General features: G+C 33.3%; 1 protein-coding gene across 1 annotated transcript in view; it reads left to right on the top strand.

The window, feature by feature from the left end:
- The window catches only part of UBR2 (ubiquitin protein ligase E3 component n-recognin 2), a 155164-nt gene that overhangs the window by 139051 nt on the left and 4074 nt on the right, over nucleotides 1–12039 (top strand). Inside the window, 6 exon segments of the mRNA XM_031964839.1 lie at nucleotides 3142–3272; nucleotides 4826–4934; nucleotides 6537–6593; nucleotides 7474–7551; nucleotides 8962–9132; nucleotides 9983–10084. Of these exon segments, the coding sequence (XP_031820699.1) occupies nucleotides 3142–3272; nucleotides 4826–4934; nucleotides 6537–6593; nucleotides 7474–7551; nucleotides 8962–9132; nucleotides 9983–10084 (648 nt within the window).

The following is a 12039-nucleotide window of genomic DNA, read 5'->3' as shown; positions in this document are numbered from 1 at the left end:
GATTTGCACTCATGTGAGCCTCTTGCCTACTTGTTTCAATAAGAGAGTAGGCACTAAATGGTGAATGTTAAAGAACATCACAAAAATTGAAATATATTCTAATAGGCAAGAAATAACTAGTACAAATATGGGAGTCTTTCCCAAATCAACTGGTTTTGTATAGATAGGCAACTTTTCATTGATTTTTTAGAATGTGTCAAAATGAGGGTTAAGATAGAATTAAGACAAAGAATTAGAAACTAGAAGTAAGAATAGGGGGCAGCTAGGTGGTGAAGTGGATAGAGCATCAGCCCTGAAGTCAGGAGGATCTGAGTGCAAATCTAGCCTCAGACACTTAACACTTCCTAGCTGTGTGAAACACACTTCCTGGGCAAGTCAATCCCAATTATCTCAGCAAAAAAATGAATAAAGAAAATATAAGCTATAAAATTAAAGCATAAATGTGGCAAATTGACAAATATTGTAATTTTTTTAAAGAAGTTAAACAATGTAAATCAATTGCCACAATAAGGAAGCCAAAAGAAATTGCTTTATCTTGTAAACACTTATTTTCATTGTCATGTAGAATAAAGGGAAGTGCAGTTTAACTCCAATTTAAAATGGTAAACTCATTTGGAAAAAATCTTATGGAGGAGACTGATGGAAGCGGATGAGCCATATTATCTCATAAGATAGCAAGAAATGTGGAGAAAGCACAAGTTAAGAGCTTGGAAAAAGATAACAATTTAGTCACATCAGCTTGATATCTTTAAAGAGAAAGTTGGAACAAGATTTTGATTATAATATCTAATATTTATATTTATAATGTGTAATTAAAAATTATTCTCTTGATCAGTGTCAGTGACTCATTACATTTGTCACATCAGTCCTGATGTGCTATATAAAAAGGTAGGACTAGTATTAAAAAAAAATAAAACTGAAACCCTTCTTGATTAAATCTATATATGAACAGAGATTTGTTCTTGAGGATGACATCATAAATTAGAAGAGCAAAGAAGAAATTATGCAGATGTATGGATAAAGGAAGAATTCATGACCATACAAGAGATAGGGTCACAAATGATAAAATGGACAGTTTTGATAACATGAAATTAAAAAGCTTTTGCACAACCAAAAGTAAAACAAGATTAGAAGAGACCCAAGTAAATAAAAAAATCTTTGCAACAGTTTTCATAAAGCTCTCATTCCTAAGCTATATCAAGAAATAACCTAAATGTATAAGAATAAGAACCATTCTCCAGTAGATAAGTGGTCAAGGATATGAACAGGTATTCTTTAGAGAAAGAAATTCAATCTATTAGGAAAAAGCGCTCTAAATCAACAGTGTCAAGCACATGTTCTATGGGCCTCTTGCAGTCTACAACTCTTCCAAGTATAATTGGGAAGCATTTATCAAAACATATATTGAAGTTTTAAAAACTTAAGTCATGTGACTTGCAGAGGACCTTCTATAATTTGTTTAATATTATGGACTCTAAATCACTAATAATTAGAAAAATGAAAATTAAAACAACTTCAAGGTTTCAATTTCAATTTTCCACATTTTCCACAATTTCCCACATTCCCTCACACCCATCAAATTGTCAAAGTTGACAAAAAAGAAAAATGTCAAATCCTGGAAGAGCTTGAAGGATAATGTACATTAGTGTATTACTGGTAGAACTATGGATTATTCTAATCATTCTGAAAAGCAATTTGGAGCTATGCACAAAAAGTTATTAAACTGTATTTCCCCTTTGAACCAGCAATACCACCACTAGATCTATACCCCAAAAAGAGATTAAAGAAAAAAGATAAGGATGTGTACAAAATTATTAATAGTAGATCTCTTTTTGGTGGCAAAGATTTGGAAACTGAGGGGATGCCCATCACTTGGGGAATGACTAAACAAATTATGATATATAAATGTGACAGGATATTGTTGTGCTGTAGGAAATGATGAAGGGCGTGGTTTCACAAAACCTGGGAAGACTTGTATGAATTGATACAGAATGAAGTGAGCTGAATAAGAGAACAATTTATGCAATAACAGTGGTATTGTAAAGACAAACGCCTTTAGTTTTAGAAACTCTGATCAACACAGTCACCCACCATGATTCCAGTGGACTCATAATGAGACAGGCTACATACCTCCTAATAGAGAGGTGATGAGCGGGGTCAGACATTTTGGATGGTCAATGAAATATTTGTTTTTCTTGACTCGATGTGTTTGTAAGAGGAGATTTTGTTTTTCGTGCTTTCCCATTTTGGAGTGGAGCAGAAAGAAGAGAAAACAATCTTCATTTTAAAAAATATAAAATGTAATTGGAAAAAAAAAAAAAAAACAGCAGATAAGAAAAACCATAGCAGATCACTCTCATCTAAATAAAATAGAAGAGCCCGCTACATTTATTGTTTGTTGGCTATTTTTTTTTTTAGCCAAAATGCAAAAGCATTTAAATTGTATAGTGTGCAATCTACAAAATCTGTATTAAAAATATCAGGAAATTTTATGAATAGAAAAGGTAACGAGAATGAGGAATAACCAAAAGGATAGTGCATTTATACTTATGTAATATTAAGTAAAGTATCCCCCATATATTCAGCTGACTCCTATGTAGAATTACAGGTGAGTTGCATATGATAAATGTTTTGGATGAACTATTAGAAGTAGTACCCACATCAACAAAATCACAAGTCTTTCAAAATTGACAAAATTTTTATTTTATAATGTCTTTTCTGTAAACTGGAGAACATTTGTATGAGTCATAACATTTTAAGGAAAATAGAAGGTTCAAGACAAGATTTTTTAAAAATCAAATAACAGTAACATATTTCAAGTTTAGAGGTCGGTGAATCACAGACATAGGTTCTAGGTTATCTAATTTATTCTGGGCACTGTAACCTACTGAAGCCTAGCTGGGTAAGACCCTGTCTGTCATGTATATCAAGAGAGTAATTCAAGCCATACATGAGGCTTGAACATTATGACTTTATACCTGCCATCTTGCATGCCAGGTGATGTCATTACTTTATTAAACTATCTCTCTGAAATAGATCTAGCCTCAGACTCAACTATTCCTCCTTATTTCTATTCTATGTTCTAACTAAAGTGACCGTTTCTCATTACACTTCCCAATAACAATTCATTTTGTACTTAAGTGCCTTGAAAGAAATTCCCTCAGGCTGGCATCTGTGGAGGAGTGTCAAAGCTGGAATTATGCCTTTCCTGAGATGCTCTGCCTTGTTTTTCCATTACTTAAATGGAGTACCTGCCCCATCTGAAATTCAAGGTAAATTATTCAGTTACGAGTTATTGGAAAACTTGTTCTGTCCTCTCACTGTGAATATTTGGGGAAAGATTGATTCAAAGGAACGAAAACAAATTAAAATTACTAGCTGTGTGACTCTGGGCAAGCCATTTTACTGCCATCTTTCTCAGTTTCCTCATCTATAAAATGGAGATAATAATAGCACTCACCTCTCAGGATTGTTGTGAAGATAAAATGAAATACTATTATGTAGGAACATATAAATGCTAGCTATTATACTACAGTTGTTTACTATAATTTACATTAATATTATACTGCTTCATGAAGAGATTGAAATTCTCACATGAATAGATCTAATTTGATATACTATTCCAAAAAGTATACAATAACAAAAGTATTTTTAAGCAGCTCAGCAATGTCTAGATTTTTTTATTTATTTTATTTAATGTTATCTATAAACTGACTAGCCAGGATTAAAAAAAAAAAAAACAACTAAATCAGTTTTAAGGATCATGAACATTTTTAGCTTTAAAATAATATATATATATATATATGAAAATATGTACATATATATTTACATATATACATATATATCTGTGTGTATATATATATATATATATATATATATATATATAAAATATGGGAGTGGTAACTTCCAAGTAAGACCATTTAGATGTGGTTTTGATTGCATGTTTTACTATTCTTTTAGCTATTTTATATTTAATTCATTTATCAAATAACAAGTCTGAAGGTGGATCATACATTATAAACCAGAAAAATGACATCTAAAAATAGTTCAGATGATGAAACATGCTGGCTCACCTCCCAATGGAAAGGTAATAGGCTCAGGAGGCAGATTAAAATAGAGGTTTTGAAAATGGCCAGTGTGGAACTTTTTTTGGCTTACTATGCATATTTGTTACAAGGGTTTTGTTTTTGTCTTTTTCAAGGTACAGGGTGGAAGGAAAGATGTGAGGAGTAATGAAATAAATTTTTAATTGAAAAAAATTAAATTTTAAAACATTTAAAAATAAAAATAGTCCAGACTCCTGAAACATTTACAATTCTTGACTGTTAGAGTATATTTTAAGTATTATCTTTTAGCAAGGTTGCATCCATCTCTAACAATAACATTTCAAATTTGTATAATAATTTTTATTTTCTAAAACACTATCACATTCTTTATCTTATTTAATTCATACAATAGTCTTGTAAGCTCAGGTATATTGTATCCATTTTACAAAAGGCAAAACTGAGACCCAAAGAGGCTAAATAATTTGCTAGGGGTAACACAGTAAGTCAATAGCTGAGGCAGTAGTCTAAAGCACAGATCTTTTAGTGCCCAGTCCAATATTCTTTTCACAATAGAAAGTTGTTAGTAATATAATTCCATCATTTTAAATTTATGTAGAAAAGTTGCAATGTTTTCTCCTTTCTTTGTCTTTTTAGCTTTTTTAAAGAGTCCTCCATTGTTTATTTTTTTTTCCTTTTAATCTTCATAGTTTTATTTGATGTTTGTGCCATCTGTAAAATTTGTACATTTTACATTTTCTCCCTTCTTTATCTCCCTTCAGTAATTGGAGCAAATCAGTTTGAACATTTGTGTAGCTATCTTTCTCTGCCAAGCAACCTCATTTGCCTTTTTCAAGAAAACAGCAAGATAATGAACACATTAATCGAAAGGTAACAAAAAATCTTCCCTCAGTTATAGTTATCCTAGATTAACATGAAAAGTTCACTTGTTCTGTTAAGTTGATATCCAGAGGCATAACAAAACTTCTTTAGAGTTCCACTAATTGAGAAGGTGTTCCACCTAAATATGTCTCCATCTTAGACTGAAGCATTTGCAAAGCCGATTAATTACAAAAACAGAATGGAAGAGGGATTTTTTTCCATTTAGTTTTCACCTTACTAAAGCAACAACCTTATGGACTTTAGTAAATAGATTATAGAATCCATATTGGATGAATTCTTAAATACGTGAAAAGAAACTGAGGCCCAAAGAAATTGAGGATTGTATGACTTAAGCCTGTTGGGGATAGAGGAAAGACTGAAATCCAGACATCCTGACAAGCAAAAATTTGCTCTTTCTACTTCTGCCAGATTCCGTTTGTGCTATGGAAATGGAAGCTGCAAAATCAAAATGAAGCTTGTCAATGCATTCATGCAACCTCAAAAAATTCTTACTTGGGAACATTTTGTAATTGTTTCTAATTATACATTTGAAAAGAATGCAACTTTTGGTTTTTAATACCTCATAATTCATCCATACCATTGATTCAAAATGACTTTTCTACAGTTAATTTAAATTTATAATACTTTCCTGAATCTGCAAATTCAACTATTGGCCATTATGGTACATCAGAGAGAGTAGTTTGCCTTGGAGTTAGAGAACCTGGGTTAAGACCCTGGTACTTCCTACCTGAGAAATTTTTCTCATAAATCAATTAACTTCCATTGAACTCTTATTTCATCATCTGTAAAATGGATTGGGCTAGATAGCCTCTGAGATCCTTTCCAGCTCTAGAGCCTGTGATACTGCATTCATAAAATTTGCAAATCAAATACTGTATGTATTTGTTCCATCTTTCTTTATCATAGGGAATATCCTATTTTGAACGAGATTTTTTTTCTTTAATATAGGATTTCAATAATTACTGCTTAACTAGCATAAATTTATATTAGAATTATCTCATACTAGATAAAAGTGAGGTCAGAGAAATGGAATAGATAATTAGAATTAGAACCAAAGATCTACAGTAAATTCATTCTTAATAATTCCAAGGTCCCAAAACATTGCTGAAGAGAATAATTCAATAAAAGTTAATAGCCATGCAATTTTGTAGCATAGAAAAAATGCAATTAGATACTCATCTGACAGCATATACTATAAATTCTGCATGGATCGGTGATCTAAATGTTTAAAAAAATGATAATAAATTAGAAAATTATCTATTGTGGAATCATGAAGAGGAATAAAGATCCTATATCTCAAAAAAAAAAAAAAAGAGAGAGAGACAAAAACCATAAAAGAAAAAAATAGTTTATTTAATCAGATCAGCTCAAAAATGGGACGCAAAATCAAATAGGCAATTGGGTTATCAAAAATTATTATGCACTTTTAAACACAAAAGTAAAATATGGAATTGCAGCTTCATGCAAATCATTTTACTTTTGCTTATGTATTGAAATAGCCTTTTGTTTATGGTTACTAAGATTAGACTTTTCAGGAATTTTAGTCTTGCTTTATTATAAATAAAAATGTAATTTTCCTCCCCATTAAAGTTGGTGCAATAATAATGAAGTCAAAAAATATCTGGAAGGTGGAAGACAAGCCATAAGGTAAGTAAAAGTTTATAAGAAATCTGTGAGAAGGGGGAAGGATAATTGGGTTCCCTCTCTTGAGTTTTTCTCATTCATATTTTTATACAAACATTTTCCATCTATGGAAATGTTAAGTCATAATTTAAAGAAATAAATTGACATTTAATGAATTATACATAGGCATGTTCCATTTTGTATGGAAATCAGCATTTTTCATTATTTTGATAGTTGCTTCAATCCATTTAGGAGGAATTTACTTGGCTCAGGCTATTTTATTTAGCATAAGAAATGCCCTAAAGCATGAGCATTTAGTAAAAATGAAGTCATTGCTTAGTTAAGAAATTCCAAATTCTAGAAAAAGTAATTTCTCTTATATTTCCTTCTAGTCTTATTTCCTTCCTATTTTGAGACTATATATGTTTGTCTTCCCTCCATACCACCCTCTCATTGTTGTGGACAGTCATTATATTGGGAGCGCCATGGGAACCTGTAGCTATGTTCTTACTGGTACTGGGTAAGACCTTTGGAATGACCTACCATAGAGCAGACATTCATTGTTCTGAATAAAATCTTGCTGAAACTTAAGACTTCCAGAATATTTGAGATAAGATAGGTTTCTAAGATAGGCTTCAGATTGACCTCTTTAGTCTAGAAAGAATTACATTAAAACTGCCATTTTAGAGGGCAGGGGAGAGAGTGTTAATCCCTAGAGAAGCTATCTCTGCTAAAAAGTGTTGATAGCTATTAATATATATGTTATTATGGCGGCTTTATGGGCACAGTGGTAGCTTAATATTAACAAAGCTGAAAAAATTTCACTATTGGATTTGGATATGTGTGGACTGTCTCTGTTGTAACCTTAGTATCCTCATAAACATCATATTCTATTTTGTTTTAGCTATGCAAGAGAATCTAACAAATTAATAGATCTTCCAGATGATTACAGCAGCCTCATTAATCAAGCATCTAATTTCTCGTAAGTTTTTTGCCCTATTACTATCTTAAACCATGAAATCTGATGCCACTGGGAGCATTCAAACATTTTACATAAAATTTAAGGATTTTAAAAAATTCCTTCTTGAGAACCATAAAATTTAACTCTTCACAGTTACGACAGTTTCTCAGAATATCATCCATCCTATATGTATAAAATTATTTATGGCAGTTCTCAGAGCAAAAAAAAAAAAAAAAAAAAATGGAAATTAAAGAAATGTCCATCAATTGGGAAATGGCTAAATAAATTGTGGTATGTGGTTATGATTGTATAGTATTGTTTTGTGGGAAAGGATGATCAGGAAGTTCTCAGAAAAAACCTGGAAAGTCCTTCATGAACTCAAGCAAAGTAAAATATACTGTATACAAAGTAATAGCAATGTTCTGGGATGATCAGCTGTAAATGACTTTGCTATTCTCAACAGTACAATGATCCACGACTACTCTGAAGGACTTAATGATGAAAAATCCTATCCATATCCAGAGAAGGAACTGATTATGTCTGAATACAGATTAAAGCATTCTCTCTCTTTTACTCTCTGTCTCTTTTTCTCCCCCCACCAACTCTGTCTCTTCCCCTCTCTCTCCCTTTCTCTTTCCACCTCTTTCTTCCCCTTACTCTCTCCTTACCTCTCCCCTTCTCTCTACACCACCCTACCCCCCTCTCTCCTTTTTTCTTTCCCTCTTTCTCTCCCTTTTCTTTACCTTTCTCTTTCACTCTCTTCCCCCCTCTCCCTTTCTCTCCTCTCTTTTCACTTTATTTAAAATTTATTTATTTAAGGGTTTTTTTTTGTTGTTTTAGGATGGGAAATGTTTTCTTTTGCAACATGTCTTTCATGGAAATGTTTTGTAAAACAAGAAACATGTGATTTCTTAATGGAGGCTGGAAATAGGGATAAAAGAAAGAATCTAGAATCAAAAGTTTTAAAAATAAATGTAAAAAATTGCTTTAAATGTAACTGGGGGAAAACATTAAATAAATAAAATAAAAATAAATATTAAAAAAAAAACACAATATTATCCAAGCATGTTTTGGGATAAAGTGAAAGGAAAAAACTTGTAACAGTTAACTAGAAGTTTTCAAAACCATATATAATCTGAAAATATGCTAAAAATAATTATACATAAAAAATCATAGTCATTATACATGTATGCTCTATCAGATTGCTTGCTGTCTTGGGGAGGGGTAGGGAAGGGAGAAAGGGAGAAAAAACATTTGGAACTCAAAATCTTACAAAAATGAGTGTTGAAAACCATCTTTACATGTAATTAGAAAAATAATATATTATTTTTAAAAATATATATATAATCAAAAAAAATTTAGAAATGTAAAGCTCTAACCACACTTGTATGTGTTTAAAAAAAATTGGCTTGTGTTTCCCTTGGCCCCAAGGTGCCCCAAATCTGGAGGGGACAAGAGCCGAGCACCCACCCTGTGCCTTGTGTGTGGGACCATGCTGTGCTCCCAGAGCTACTGCTGCCAGACTGAGCTAGAAGGAGAAGATGTTGGAGCCTGCACTGCACATACCTATACTTGTGGGTCTGGTGTCGGGATCTTTCTAAGGTAAGGACTTGCATGATTCTTAGCAGAATCAGTCCAGGCTTTCTGGGTCCTTTTTCTTCCTTCCAGTAACTCAGAGAGCTTTTGAGACCATTACAGCACAGTGACTTGGAGCCCTGAGTTCAAATCCTACCTCAATTGTGTGACCTTGGGCAAGTCACTTAACCTCTCAGCCTCAATTTTTTTTTCTGTAAAATGGGAATAATCAAAACAGCTATTTCACAAGATGTTGTGAGATTCAAGTGAGCAAACTACAATATCTTAGAAATAAAATATGGGGTAAAGTAATATATGGTAGAAAAAAAAGATGAGCTAATCACTTTATGAAAGCAAGGGATAATTGATGAACTAACTATCTAGCTGCTCCACTGTTAGCGACACAATATCAAGAGAACTCAAGAAAGGCTCAGAAATGTTGAATGGATCGCCTGTGCCAGCTTATAACAGAATGTAGACAAGAATCACATAAAATTGATAGACAAGAGTGCATACTACATTGTTGGAAAGATCACAGATCCTTTGGAAAATTAAAGTTTCCATTTCTTGAAAATATCTTTTTAAAAAACTACTCAGTTCCTGGTATACCTCTTCTAGTAATAATTCATGGTATATGCTGTTATATTTTCATATTCTTGTGTATTAATGTTGATTGCATGTAATGTATATATGATATATAGACATGTAGGGAAAATCTCATTTTTAGATCAGATCAGATTATAATACTGCTGTACCCTAAGTAGACCCGTACAAGACTTTATGTATATTCTGTCCTGTAACATTATGTTCTATATGAATCCATTCATTTGAAATTATACTCAATTGTTGGTTACTAACATAGAATGTATCTTTATAGAGTACGAGAATGTCAGGTGCTGTTTTTAGCTGGAAAAACCAAAGGCTGCTTTTACGCTCCTCCATACCTTGATGACTATGGAGAGACAGACCAAGGACTCAGGTAATACTACATTCTTAGATAATGATATGGGTGTCATGTGGTATTTAATGGTGGCAGACACCATAGAGACTATGTTATTCAAACTCATTTTAAAGAGAGGAAACCCCCATTAGAGAAATGACTGACTTAATATTATGTGGGTAATAAGTAAAAGACCTAATGATAATTCCAGTGCTAAACATGTTACACATCTGATGATATCCTTGACTGTTTCTATGGCTTTAGGACTTCTTTTGCCTAGTGGGCAAGAAGATTAGTTTGTGTTCCTCTGAACGATTTAAATTACTTATATTAAATGACTGTTTCTTACCAAAATTTGAAGAGTTTGGGGCACCAGTTAGTCATAGTGTTGACCCAGTCCCAAGAAATCAAATGGTTACTTGTGCCAGGGTGACAGATGAGTGTGTGGGTTGGGGCGGGGAAAGCCAAGGAGAACCTAAATGAGTCCTCAATAATCCAAGAGAATCATTAGCATATTAATACTAACAAAGAAGTTCCTTCTTTTCCTGTCCTTCCCTCCTGATAACTGGCTGAGTTGTAGGTTCCTATGTAACAGCATAGGGTAATATTGTTTTAAATAGGGAAGTTAAGACTACAGCCAATTTCACTTATTCTAACACTCCTGGTAGCCTTGGAGAAGATTGACTGATTTAATTTAGGCAGGTAACAGAGATAGAGGATATTGCTTACTAAATCAGGAATATCAGGAGAAAGAATATATTTAACTTTTGAAACTCTACCAACTTAAAAAACACACATACACATACACACATGTGTATGTGTGCATATATATATGTGTGTGTTAACATCTAACATGTATTTATTTATAAGATTTATATATATATGATTTATTTTAAATATGAAAGTTATATTTGTATATATGTGTGTGTCTGAGTGTTTGTGTGTGTATATATATATATATATATATATATATATACACACACACATATATAAAGATTTATTTATTTAAAGAATAAACAAAACTCTCAGGGCATTACCCATTTTGCTTACCTTCTTTGTGCATCCCTCATCTTCCTCTTAACTTATCCCATGAAGAATTTAAAGACAATTCCAGTGTCTTTGAACAGTGTGTGCTTTGCTTCCACAAACACAATACTGCTTCCCGAGAACATTATTACAAACCATGCCATATCTCCAAAAAATTTGGGGAGTTTTAGCTGAGGGTAATACTGCCTTGCCACAGATACCCAGGAGTATTGCCCAGGAGTGTGGAATCTGAGTCCTTTGTACCAGACACAGGAAGAAACCCCTGACCAGCTTGATGATGGTTGGTGGTGATGGAAATAATCATATGTAGCACAGCATTTTCTACATCACAGGCTTGTGAGTAGGCACTACAAGCATTACTATTCAAATGAGAAGAATGCAACTCAATGACCTTGCCCAAGATGGCACACTCAAGCCCAAGTCTTTGCCAGCTGTACACCTAGTGCCTCCCACCTCTGTTCCTCCTCCCACCTGGTTCTAAGAGTTGTGACCTAAATGCATTTTTCTCCTTTCACAGATGTGTCCTCCTGGCTCAGGGACAGAAAGGGATGCCCCTAGTTGGGGGGAAAGGGGGGAAGAGAGGAAGAAGAGACGAAGGACTAGAGACCAAAATCAGGGACAGGAATGCATGACTAAAAGAACTTAGTGCCTTGTGTATAATAATCCATTAAATGGGTTAGTAATAGTTGGGGTTGCAGCTAAATTAGGACCTGAACTTGAGTGAGTCAGAGCTTTATGACTGCCCTCCTGCCCCCACTTCCAGATTGGGCAGAGTAACACTAGATTTGGACAACTGCCCGGCTGTGTGACCCCCTTGAGCTCCTTGGGCCTCTTGTGTCCTAATCTATAAAATGAGGGGTTTGAACTTGATGACCTTTAAGGTTCTTTCAGGCTCTAAACTCACTCTATTCCCTGATCCCATATTTAATGGATCGATTTCTGTCTCT

This window comes from Sarcophilus harrisii, chromosome 4 (genome assembly GCF_902635505.1).
Source record: "Sarcophilus harrisii chromosome 4, mSarHar1.11, whole genome shotgun sequence".
Taxonomy (NCBI): domain Eukaryota; kingdom Metazoa; phylum Chordata; class Mammalia; order Dasyuromorphia; family Dasyuridae; genus Sarcophilus; species Sarcophilus harrisii.
This window is presented reverse-complemented; position numbering and strand designations above follow the sequence as displayed.